General features: G+C 40.8%; 1 protein-coding gene across 1 annotated transcript; it reads right to left on the bottom strand.

Moving 5' to 3' along the window:
• Nucleotides 1–8905: 8905 nt before the first annotated feature.
• On the bottom strand, nucleotides 8906–13504 carry LOC118406294 (CD209 antigen-like protein C). Its single transcript, XM_035806225.1, has 7 exons — nucleotides 13342–13504; nucleotides 12695–12726; nucleotides 11771–12124; nucleotides 11220–11336; nucleotides 10747–10915; nucleotides 9853–10287; nucleotides 8906–8984 (listed from the first exon to the last, which is right to left on the bottom strand). Exons 3-7 carry the CDS (start codon nucleotides 11882–11884, stop codon nucleotides 8977–8979), a joined length of 843 nt encoding a protein of 280 aa, XP_035662118.1. The 5' UTR covers nucleotides 11885–12124; nucleotides 12695–12726; nucleotides 13342–13504; the 3' UTR covers nucleotides 8906–8976.
• Nucleotides 13505–13726: the final 222 nt, after the last annotated feature.

The following is a 13726-nucleotide window of genomic DNA, read 5'->3' as shown; positions in this document are numbered from 1 at the left end:
TTTCGGTAAGCATAAGTCAAAATGCAGCTGGGCGATTTCCACGATATTTGGCAGGTGTTTAGCGGTTGTGGAAAGGATTGTCATGTACGAGAATGGTTTAGCTACCGTTTACCTATGGTGCTGTAGCGGTCTTTGTATGTAAGTGCGTTTGTCTGTATGCAAGATAACTCAAGATGTTCTTGATGGATGCTAATGATATTTGGTTGATAGGTAGGGGACACAGAAAAGAAGGTCAAGTTCGATAATGGGCCTCCTGGCGACTTATTTTGGTACTGCAAGTGAGCGTCAAAGTTTGTGGCTAAATTTTCCAGAAGTGCCAGGTTCATGATGTTTAAGTGGTGGATAGCTGTTTGGACTAGGAGTAAATGGTGTAATTTTGGGCCCCCTAGCAGCTTGTTTGGAACTGCAGTGGGTCTTATAGTTCGTAACTTTTTAGATGGATAACTCCTGAGGGGATTGTTGGATATTCTTTGTTTTGGGTAGGTAGGTACTTTGGGTGATCATCAACATAATGAGATGCAAATTATGTAAATCACTATCTATTTAAAATAATTACTTAGGGTAGCTTATCCTGGAGAAGCACACAGGGTGAATGAGAAAGGTAATGTTACATGATACTCTATATGTCTGGACGTGTACAGTTCACCAGTGAGGGAAGGTGGTGACCTGGTTACACCAAATTAACCCTGACTCAAGCAGCAAAAGGGAGAGAATCAGTCATGTGGAACCGAATTCGAAGTTTCCCCGAAGTCTAAGAGACCAGACCTGCCCAGCCCTTTATCTCGCTGGTCTGAGTTTTAATTAGATTTGTGGGCATGATTCTCTTCGCCAGAAGAGTATGTTATTGGTTGTATGGGTCTATATGTTGGTGAACAGCATATAACTCGAGAAATTGTAGGTCAAGATCCCAAGGCAATTGGGCACCAATGCTACCCTACCAATGTATGTGGACCATTAATCATCATGTATCATTCAAGCCCCTCAGACTGTAGCAAATCATCCTGATCTCCTTCCCCTGACATGGGCCAGTCACACCAAATTAACCCCCTGCCCTCATTCTCTGGCCTTAGCACAAAGATGACCTCTCAACTCAAAGGTGCAGCAGAACTAATTGATTATCCTGGTGATACACATGTCATTGACCTGATAATTGTTTGCAGGGGAGAGAAGCATGAACAAGTGTCTCTAGGGCTCAGGGCTATATATTCAAACCAAATAAGCTCATTAGATCACTATTATCCATGCTATGATATTGGTAGCACATTTGTTGTTAGTAGTTTGAGAGCATGACACTAGTACTTCTTTGAGAGTCCAAATACCCAGGTCTAACAGTCAGTCAGTCGAGGATATCAGACGTCAACTCGGGAAGCTTGCAGGACCCTTATAACAGCGGTCAATTCATTGTACTCCAAATAGGCTCTGAGTGTCTAGAGTTTATTTAATGTTTGCGCATACAGAAATGTCTCAGTACCAGAGTGAATGCTAGTTCTACGAGCTTGGCCAAGTTTTATAGCAGATGGGAGGAGTTACATGCCATACATTCATTTAAATAAAACTTAGGCGCACTTTACATTTTGCTTAAACCATCCTGTGTCGGTTAACCATCATATGACGCTTAACCGTGACCGGTCTAAAGAGGAAATAAAGGGCGTATGATGGTATTTCCACAAACCATCCTGAGCCACCTCCGGACCTGGTCCTGGTTCGGTTCAGGGGGCCGTGATGGTTTCTCTCGTGTGTAAAGAGAAACCATCACTGGTGACTGTGATAGGAGGGTGTGGATCATACGCTAATGATGTGGTAACGAGACTGTAGCAATTGAAACATTAGCCTGGTTACCAAACCCCAGCCCGATCTCAAGTATCTATCGTGCAGGGGTCTGGCCGGATGGGATAGGAACTCTTCTCAATTTTGCACCTTAGGCCATGTTGATTTGATTATATGGATGACATCCTCTGGGAACTCCAAAACTGATGCGAGCGAGCGAATAAAAACAAGTTTGTCAAAAAAAAAGTTGCCTTCAGTATGAAATCAAAGTGGCCAGGAAGGTTGAACATAGGACTAAACACACATAGAATGGTATACCAACAGTTAGGTGTAGGGACCAGTACATCATACGGGTGCAAAACATTTTTTTTCTTCTTGGACCAATCCGAAAAAAACAGACCTGAAAAAAAAAAAAACACACTATGTCCGCAGGCATTTGGGGTCTTACCGGGGGCCAAGAAGACAACAAGAGTGAAGTCAAGTAGAGTTTATAGTCAATTGTACCAAGTTTCTATAGTCAAAGGTACAGAGACAGTTATCCTAAATATTACATGGAGATGGGATTTTAAAACGCTAGTGGGAGTCCAATGATCCACCAAATAGATTCCTTTGTAGCAAAATTGACCAATTATTTGTGTTTTGAGTATGAGTCTATGACCATTGTTTTGAGTATTGCCAGTTCTCAAGTTTCCACACACAGGTTCAGGTCCGCACCTGGAAATGATCCTATACCTGACCTATACCTGAATTTTCTGTACTGGTACCTCCCCCTACCAATAATAGATTTTTTTCTTTCTGTCCTTTCTTTGACTTAAGATTTATTTTGGCATTCTATGGCATTAGTTATCTGTTTTCTGATACTTTTTTTTCAATGTACAGAATATTTGTGCTCACTTTACAGTTGCTTTGCATAATCTATTGTGTGGTCGAAAACTTTTTTTGGGGGGGGGGGGGGGAACGGCCGAAAATTGGTGCGAGCGCGGATACTTTTTGAATCCATAACGTAGCTGATTCGCTGCTGTGATAGCCTGCTGATAGCCTGCTGACCAACTGTGGTGTGTTGTAGCTGGCTACCTGTGGTGAGAGTGGTCATCAATCCTATGTACTCCTCCCCCTGATCAAGGGCTTTCGAGAACCTTTCTACATCCATCCTGCCAGACCCCAACACGAAAGATATATCTATTGAAACATGTGTTTCCTCATTCTAATCTTTTGAGACATTGAAAGTCGTCAAATGTTCCAAGTGGAATGGCCATTTTCCTTCGGTACTGCAGTAGAATGTATGTGTGTTTGTAAACAACAGTACCCGTGGTTGGATGGGATAGATAAATAGAATTTTCAACTGCTACAAACACACGTTCATGCAGTCGTTTGCTTTTGGGCTAGGTGCTCTTTAGTACTACATGAATGAGACCTAATAGTCTTGAACAAAGGCATGATTATTTGGCGAAGAGATGTGTTTGTGGAACTCTAGTTATATTTCAGCCATACATAGTATGGTGAAATATATTGTATTCGTAATGTTTCTTTCTTTCTTTCTTTCTTTCTTTCTCCTGTCAAATCTTCAAAGTGATTCATCTCCGCCGTTCCTGGACCGAATGACCTGAAATTCGGCACAGGGGTAGAGTGGGCCAATACCTTGATGCTTTTTCCCCATTTTTTTTCATATCTGCCTCTAAAATGATTTTATTGAGATTTTTTGGTCAATTTTAGACCAAAACTGTATATTTTGGCCCCTGTACCCTGGTATTACAACCAAATGAGCTGAAATTTGACAGAGATGTGCCTTGATAATGCCCCCATATAAATTCGATAACACTTTTGGTGTACAGTACAACAAAATGCTTATTTTTGCGATTATTTGACCAATTTTTGACCAAAAAAGGACACTTTTGGCCCCTGTACCCTGGTATTACAACCAAATGAGCTGAAATTTGACAGAGATGTGCCTTGATAACGCCCTCATATAAATTCGATAACACTTTTGGTGTACAGTACAACAAAATGCTTATTTTTGCGATTTTTTTACCAATTTTTGACCAAAAAAGGACACTTTTGGCTCCTGTACCTTGGTATTGCAACCGAATGAGCTGAAATTTGACACAGATGTGCCTTGATAATCCCTTCATATAAATTCAATAACACTTTTGGTGTACAGTGCAACAAAATGCTTATTTTTGCGATTTTTGGCCAATTTTTGACCAAAAAAGGACACTTTTGGCTCCTGTACCCTGGTATTACAATTAAATGACCTGAAATTTGGTATAGATAGGCATTAGATACTTGGTAACAAGATTCAAGTAAAATTTTTGACATAAACAACTTTAAAATGATTAATTTTGGCACTTTTCTGAGGGGAAATTTGTTTTCTTTTGGCCTCCTGACGTGACCTTCCGTGACCCCGCACAGAGCCACACCTGTGCGCGTCAGCCGGAGAGTTAATTGAATCAAAGACCTAGCCAATCAGCGAAGAGGAGGCCAAAGGCTAATTAATATTCATAAGCGGGGCCTCATGATCCCGTATATAGCAGTGTTCCCGCCAGGGGGAGCGAAGCCCGCCTAAGGCTCTCGCATTTTAGACTATTCAGAAGGCTTTATATTGTATCAGTTCTTAGGGGCATATCTATGATAATCGCAGCAGTCACTTAACTTCTCTTCAGGAGTTTAGCGTAACACTATTTCAGGTCAAACCGATAAAGGCAACTAAAAACAAACTTTAACGTTACTGAGTTCAACAGTACTTATAACTTGTTATCCGAAGTTGAAACGCTAGCGATGGTATTTTCGCTGCGCTGTTAGCTCCGTGCGACTGTTGTTGACGGTCTTATAACGGTATATTTTGCACCCCTGTACCCTGGTATGAGTAACATTTGGTATAAGTAAAATTTTTGGCATAAAGTACTGTAAAAGGCTTAATTACAGCACTTTTTTTAGGGGAAATTGGTTTTCTTTCGTTCTCCATGCCATGACCTTTCGAACGTTCACCCCACAGAGCCGACATCTGCACCTGCGTCTAGCCGGCAGGAAGAGTTAATTCAATTAATGGTTCAGCCAATAAGCGAAGAGGAAAGCGAAGGCTAATTAACATTCATAAGCGGGACCACACAATACGTTAACTTGAAGACTCAGGCCGTACAGACTTCTCGCCAGGATTTTTTCAAAGCGTCGGACAGCTCTTGCATTTTAGACTATTGAGAAGGCTTCTTTTATCAGTTTTTTAGGGCCATATCTACGATAATCGTACCAGTCACTTACTTCTCTTCAGCAGTTTGACTTTAAAATATTTCGGGTCAAAGCTTCAAAGACAACTAAAACCTCATAAACAACAAACTTTACTTAGCTCAACAGTATACAAAAATATTGTACGGGTTGCCATCCTTAGTTGAAGCGCTTATTTATAACGCTAGTATCTTCGCTGCGCCGTTAGCCGCCGTGCGACTTTTGTTCACGGTCTGATATCCCTACGTCGCCGCCTCGCTGATATTCCCACGGACATGTTTCAAGAAAAATACCCAGCAAAAAATGCTGTTCTGCGTCAAATTCTATTCTATAAAACATGTGGGACTCAGTGTTACAGTCTAAATATTTTGTAGAAGCACCGCTGTAGGAAAGAAGGTCCAAGCAATGTAAAACATCACGTAGCATGAAGTTCGCTGTCAACTGGCACACAGCACATGACTGTTTGAAACTCTAAGTCTAATCAACAGCCGTGTTTGATTGATAGCCGGCGGTCCTTTGATGAAGTCGGCGAAAGGTGCGTTAGTTAGAAAATCTGCGTTTAGTTTTGATATGTAATTATAAGTTAGACAGTGGCGAGAATGATTATTTTCTCATCAATATTTCTCTTCAGAATTATTTGAACTTAATTGTACATCTAAACAATTGGCTTACCTGTGCAATGTTTATATGATTAATGATCAGTGTACTGAAATCATGTGTAACGTATGGCTCATAGTCAATAGATCAGCATTTTCTCTATAGTGACCACCTGTCTGTAGTGGCCACATTTCTATCACTGGACTGGAACTTGCGAAAACTGCTGTATTTTCTCCAGAGCAAATGTATGTGTTCCTAGTGCTGTTGTTGTTTGACATAAACTTTGAACATTTAAATTGTAAGTAACTTTAAACTGCCAGAGTTTCAGCCCAATAAAACACTCTCAGCGCCAGGGTATGAACAGACTGACCAGACAGACGAAAATAAATCCTCGAACAAGGTTCAATCGTATCTTCCGGGTCTGGCAGGAAGTTGTTAAACTAAAATAAGAATAGGCTCGATGGCTGATTGCATACAAAGTAAAACAGTTTAACAGTTTTACAGCTTGAAGAAAACAAACGCTCCTACAGTACCTGCACCTGCTTGATAATTATCAAATCGTATGCCCTACTTGAATAAAAAAAGTTCACTGCAATAATAAATGTACCCACATTACAAGGAGCTTATACTTTTTTAAACTTACACCTATAGTTAGTTATCGTACTAAAAATTGTTAATGACATTACATGAAGTCATTCATTTATTTTCAGTCATAGTGAAAATTTTCTGAATGGAAGGTGTGATTATTGTCATTTTCTGAAAAATAGAAGCAAGCTCTGTTTTTACCTGGAATCAATTCACAATACCAGTCCACTTTGGGGGATAATGTACTGTTAAGAGGATGTTCCATTTTTGCGCAGGGGTGATTTGGAATAGTCCAATGTTGCGTGGGAAGGGGTATGGCTGAAATATGCTGTATTTGCTCTTAAGCAAATGTCGGCCTTTCTAGTTGATAAATGAGCTTTGTTACAAACGTTGCATTTTGTATTTCCGTAAGCTTATCGCTTGTTCAAGCCAGTAACATACGTAGCATGCGGTAACAGATGACACAGTGGATTTCTTTGTTCCTCGTATACACAAATGTTCTTTAATATCAAACATTTACTTAAGGTTAAGATGTTCATTGGTGTCCAGTACGGTGGAAAACTACAACAAACCTTATTTTTGTGCTGTGCTCTTGATGTTAACTGAAACAACCAGGTTCTATCTTTAATTTAGTGTTACATGTCTGGATATATGTGATAACAATTGAGTAATCATAAAATCCTAGAATGGATCCCAATGATAAAAAGCCATGAAGTTCCTTGTGGTTGGCGTAACTCGTAGTGCGTTAGGTTGAGAACCATGGGGTCCGGGTTCGATTATCGCCATACCCTTGGGCAAGCCTTGGGAGAGGCACTTTCCTCACCCCAGCCAAGTGTAAAATGGGTACCTGACTTCGGTTGGGGAGGTAAAAGATGGTGGAAGGAGAGAGATGGGCTTCACCTTCCAATACCGTACCCTAGACACAGTGGATAACAACCCACTGACCATATAGCATCAAAAAGGCTATGGAACTATCTTTTTCTTTACAACACGTAAAACCTCAGTCAATAGAATTTTCATCAATCAGTGACTACCTGTTTTAAGGTAAACATACGTACCAAATTTTCGATGGCTATCAGTCCATCTTGCTCACGGAGTGACCTAGATCTCGCGAGAGTTGCGAGAACTAGGTCGAGACTTGTATGGATCTCAGCCTTATTGAGTATCCATTCTGTCCTGTAGTTATCAATTCAATGTCTACTTCAACTGGATAAGAGAAGGAAATTACTTCGGAACATTTGAAAAGTATTCAGTCTACTGTTCTAGTATCAACTGTAAGTTTGTTTTAGTATCGCTGAAGAAGAGTGATGGATGTCACTCGAAACGTCTGGGAGTTATCTTCGAATCTCACTCAACTGTGGAGATTGAATTGACTTAAAAGTCGTGTATTAGTGGCCCAACTCTTAAGGTGTCTTAGAATACGAAGCCACATATCTAATTGGAAATGAGGAACTTCATGGCATTACCATTGTGATGGCATAACTTTTGCACACTCAGTCAACTGGTTTTCAATGTGAACTTTTAGTAATATGTCTGTCAACTCAAAGCGACACAGGTTAGATATTTGGTATGTTATAGGAGTTGGTAAAAGGAAGAAGTGATCAGATGTCTCGTTTTCTGGACATGATATTTTCGTGTTTGTTGACTCATAGATATATCTTATCTATTACAAAATTTGTACTTTGGTGACGATGTGTCCATAATTTAAACCAGTTGACTTTGCTACGAAAGGTACTTGTAATTCTGCGCTATATAGTTAATACTTCCTATAGTGTATATGATTTTGTTACACAGAGTTTATATCTTTGACAGATGTACCATATGTGACTTGTATCCTTCTAGAAAACCGAGAAAACTCACAATCTTGGTGTTCCCAATATTTCCATACCAATGGTGAAAGAAAACAAGATCTTTGACAATGTGTGCTTGTTTCTGAATAAGTGATAATTCAATAAAACTAATGTAAACTATCATATGCTCTCTTTGACCCACATAAAGATATCCTATTGACACAGAGTCAACCTCCTAGACAAAATTACCATTATCAAAAAACTCAACAATGTGAGTGTTTCCAACATTTCCGAAGCATACTTGAATGATATTAAGAGCTGTCCGAAGGACAATGTGTACTTATTCCTGAATAAGTGATAACGACATGCAATAAAACTAAAGTCACCTGTTATGTGTTATCTTTGACCTACATGAACATTATCCTATCCTGATATCCGTGAAGAGTCTAGCTATCTTTTGGCAAAATCACCATTCTTGGGATTGCTTTACTTTCAGAAGTTTAAGAAGGGAAAATGGAGTGTACGCGGTGGCGTCATTCCACGAACTTGAAAAAAAATGCCTTTACAGTACAGCACTGTACTGTACTGTAGTCAGATACTGTAATAGGAAACCCAGCGCCTCTACCAGTCGGAAACCACTTACTGGTTACTCAGCAAGGGAGTAACAAATGGACTTTGACAGTGCTGTCCTGATCACCTGTATTTTCTATTATGATCTAACCGTAGTTTACCTCTGAATACGCAGTACAGTAATACTTTTCCATCTTCTTTGATGCGAACTAAAGAAAAATGTGTATTGTAAGGATTCGTGTGTCTTGATCATTACAATACTGTTACAGTCTATAGTACGTCCAAGAACCGAGAAAGGGGTGCAAGTAGAAGACAGAAGGAAAATGTTCGCGGTGGTTTTGAGTTTGTGGTCAAGCGGCCACTGCAAAAACCGCGAACATGAAACCACCACGAAAGTTTCTGCATTTACAGTAACAGTCTTGTCTCAACAATCCGGTTCACTGAGTCTTCAGAGTCCTGTTAAGAAGAAAACAATTAAGAATACATGAGTAAAATCTATAGCAAATTATTGGCAAAAGACTATCCTCATTGCATCAAGAAAAGTATCCAGAAAAACAACGAAGAAACTGTTGTCATAATTATTTCTCATTGACTGTTTTTTTGTTAAATATATAAATATGACTACTACACTACTCTTAGTTTTTAGCTTACATAGATATACGTAACACCGACAGTGAATACAGAAGCAAAGGATTATTTTATGACTATGGATTTATAAGATAGAAAACACGGCTTATCTCCAGGAAGATCTACCGTTGGCATAAAGAGTTTAGCTGGCTATGAAGTGTTATGAGCCAAGGGGATGTGCCATCACTGAAACTGGGAAGACCATTTAAAAATGGTGTTACTGCCCCTCCCTGTAGCCATACTACCAACAATAAGAGGGTCCGTGGTGCTAATACTTTTACGATCAATTTGTGTCTTTATTTGAACAAATTCAGTGACCCATGCACATCCTTGTGTGAAGTTCGTCCCTAACAGGAACTAGAGCAATGGACACATACTCGGTAAGCACCTGTTTCAGTGACGGCAGATCCCCGGTGGCATTTGAACACTCCTTGGCCAGCTAAATTCCTTGAGTCTCCAAGCAGACCCTACGGTGCCTAAGAGATAGTATCAAAGCTGGCCAAGGATCTAGGAGTATAGCCGGCACCGATGCCCGTTTGACTCCCTTTGGCCGGCTATACTCCTTGGCCAGCTTTGATACTATCTCTAAGGCACTGTAGGGTCTGCTTGGAGATTTAACTCCTTTTGTCACCCCTTGACCAGCTAAACTCCTTATGCCACCTGTAGACAGACCTGAAGATTAAACATGACGACTCACCTTCGGGTGTCCGTTGACAGATGAAGTATCTTGTCTTGCCACAGTCTGCATCGTTCCAGTTGCTGTTCCTCCACCCGGTCCTGAAAAACTCCACACAATCTTCGTTACCTAAGGGTGTTCCCCACCAATTCTTACCCCCATTGTTTGGCTCAATCGGTGACCAGTACTTGTAGGATCCCAGAGAGCTACCATCTGGCCATTTCCAACTACCTTCCCTTGCCCTATCATTTAGCCCAAACCAGAACCCCCATGAGTTGCTTGCAGCATCTTTCAGGCTGATGAGGAAGCTGTTGATGCCGCTGTCTTTTGCCATTGCCAGCATCCCGCCCGGTCCCTGGGTGCGGCAGTAGGCATCGGCATCGGTCCAGGTCTTGAAGCTGTTGAACGCTTTGTAGCACGTCCTGCTCTTCAGCTGATAACCGTTGGGGCAGCTTCCTGAAGAATATAATAAAAGATGTTTGTTTGTTGGACTAGTTGAACTGTAAATTGCAACACAAAAATTGGACCCAAATTGTCGACTGAACAGCACCAGTCTTTGTCAAGGAATGGGCAATCCACATAGACCTCCCGCAACCTATGATCCACTGCTCACTGAGTCACGTGCTCTATCTACCTAACATGACGTCGCGACAGCAGTGGATTGTTCATTCCTTGATAAAGACTGCCCCTGTTCAGTCGAAAATTTGGGTTATTCCAATTTTTGTGTTGGATATTACAGTTAAACTAGTTCAAGAATGGTATATTCCCTGCTATATCTGTGTGGAGTGAAGAAAGTTGATAATTGAAAAAAAAATGGGAAAACAAAATAATGTACTGTATGTATTTTGCATTTGCTTTTCCTTCGTATAAACATGGCCTTATTGAACACATTTGGTTGCCATCATGAAAACGTACCATATCGGAAGTACTTCCCCAAGCTTGGTTCCAAACTCTGCAGTTTCTGTTGCGCCTCTTGTGCCTTGGCTTGAATCTCACTTGTACGTCCCTTGATTCGCAGAGCGGTGATCCAGACAGCATATCCTCCACCAATCAGCGCGTAGACCTGAGTGACTTTCCGTGGCATCTGAAAGTTCACATTGCCATTCATTATTACTGCTAGTACTAATACTGCTAATACTTCTACTACTGTTTCCACTGCTACTACTGCTACTACTACTACTTCTACTACAACAACAACTACTACTAAGTACTACTGCTACTACTGCTACTACTGTTACCACTGCTACTACTGCTACTACTGCTACTTCCACCACCACTACTACTACTACTACTACTGCTACTACTGTTACCACTGCTACTACTTCTACTACTACTACTTCCACTCGTACAAGTCACAATAAAGAGTGTAAAGTACAGAAATAGATTACCTTCTCTCTATACTTAGGTAGGTTCCCTTGGAGTTGTTGGTGATAGATTTCAAAGAGAGATTTGCCACCGAAGAGCGCTGACTGTGGTTTCACCATGTCCAACAGGTTGTACAATACCTGCAAATTAAAGTGGAAATAAGTCAAAAGAAAACGGAAGATGACGAAAACATACGGTAATCTTCAGTGCTAGTCAAGGCATTTTCCTTTTCAACATTCCTGTGTCATGGCGTCTCAAATTACCATAACAAGACGTCACCGCTGTGACCACCTCCATGTTGCAGCAGATGCAGGTTTGTTATTTGGAGTTTTCTCCTACCCGACTCGTGTGTCATGGCGGGTGCATCATGCCTGTCACCGCCACAAAGGCCTGTCACTACCACTAGCCGTAGCTAGGTACTCATTTACAGTCGAAAGTGCCTTTCCCAAGGGCACAAGATCGGTGACATGGCAGCCAGATTCGAAGTCAGGACCTCTTGGGCTTAAGATCAACGCGCTGCCGATTGCGCCACGCGATCACACCCAATTATATAGATAACATAATTTGTACATACCTGTTGGACTCCATCAGATCCATGACTCAGCACACTGTCTGCCCACCCTGTGATGTCGCTGGTCCCCGTGTACCTCCCGTTACTGACGCGCATCCTGGCAAGCGTGTCCAGCATGTTCCTCAGCCGTAGCTCATCCCTGCCATACAGGATAACTTGTTGCAGGTACTATTGCCCTAGTTGTAGATCACTGACGCTTTGTGTCAACTCGTCCACCTTCCTGTCCAGCGCTCGAATCTGGCCTTGGATTTCGTTCAGCTTTGCCGTTGTCTGTGCAGCCCCCACGCGGCTCCAAATGAAGTTGACTATCCCCACTACCCCTGCAAAAAGTCCGAATGCTGCGAGGGGAGCTATCCGCTGTCAGGAAGAGAAATGCAATGAGAAAGAGATGATAAGGAGAGCAAATAAGTTGGGACTCACCTCAATTTTTGGCAGGTAAGTCCCAACTTATTTGTAGTATTGGCTAGCTAAAGTTTAGGCCTTCCAAAATGTCATTTACCAACAAAGATGAACTTTCATGCTAACATAGTGATCAAATGAACAATGTCCCACGAAACTACTGAATTGAACCCAAACATGGATTGTAGACACGAAACATTTTATTACATTTTATTTCATTTACGTATAGACTATTCAAGCTAGACGTTATGTTATTGATATTGTACTATTTTTAGAGGCGATGTTTGATATCATATTACTAGAGTGCATCACCTTTGTGTGATGAATATTCTTTGAATTCTGTTGATTGATAAAAACATCTGGAGTGTATTCCGTATTGTAATTGAACTCGACATATTCAGCTATAGAGGTGATGTTTGTGGTATCAGTTCTATTAGTTTACTACAGTATGATTCTGTGCCTTGTGTATCCATTTGTTAGAGATAAAAACAAGTATTAAACACCTTATTAAATGGTATAGGTAATTACCTTTTCACTCTCTTTCACCGTTAGAGCTGATCCTAGAATGCAACAGACATTTGCAGTTAAAATTCACTCTTTCTGGAACCTTCCAAATAAGTATTGTGTCTTTCATTGTCCTGAAAGAACAGTAATGATTTATCATCATTATAACTGATTTAAAGGTAATGTCAAATATTATCTGCATTGTGTTTATATAATGCGGAGATGGCTAGAGAACTGCTTAAATATGTTTTAGAAATGTATATGTGTTTTGGAGCAACGATAACATGACATTAAAACTCATTTTAGGTATAACTCTACATGTATATTGGCATCATATTTCTATAATACGTCTTCAAATTTGCACCACGCTATTTGTCTTAACAGCCCTTGTAGTGCTGCGCCCAAAATATGTTGGGAAGCATATGTTAGTACGGTTTGCAGTATGCTACTTTTTTTTACATTCCTTCCAAATAACCCTATTAATGGTATACATCATTACGAAGCTTAAGGTCTCTACTAAATGTACCATAGTGAAAACAGTACCCCTACATTCCAAAGGGTCTGAAACGTCCAGAATTTGTAAAAATTCATGGTGAAAATTTGCCAGCACCACAAGGGTTAACACTCGAGATGGCAGTGTCCTATAGCAACACATATACAAAATCTCGTACCTGTTATGCCTCTAGTGGAGAAATCGACTTCACACTTCCAAGGCCCAACGGAGTCACCGGCAATCTTGGAACCAGGGAGGCAGTCCACATGGTAGCAGAAACGGTCCGAACCTTCGCAGATGCAGTTGTCATGCTCTGGTGCAGGTGTACCCCACTGGTCTCCAACCTGCAAGGAAACCATATCATAATTACGTGAATAGTTTCAACAGGTTGGTAGGTCACTGAATAAACTGTAGGACTCTTTTTACACAACCGATGCTTTATTCTCACCGACGTTATGGTGACTTCTGTCACCATCTTCAGGGCAATTCTGATTGGTACTTTACTTTTTTGTGACCACATCTGAACTGTGAGCAGCGACACCTGTCCTGCAGTACAATGTGAA

The sequence above is a fragment of the Branchiostoma floridae genome, chromosome 19, assembly GCF_000003815.2.
Source record: "Branchiostoma floridae strain S238N-H82 chromosome 19, Bfl_VNyyK, whole genome shotgun sequence".
Classification (NCBI taxonomy): Eukaryota; Metazoa; Chordata; class Leptocardii; order Amphioxiformes; family Branchiostomatidae; genus Branchiostoma; species Branchiostoma floridae.
Note: the sequence above shows the minus strand (reverse complement) of the source record. Positions and strands in the feature narration are given on the sequence as shown.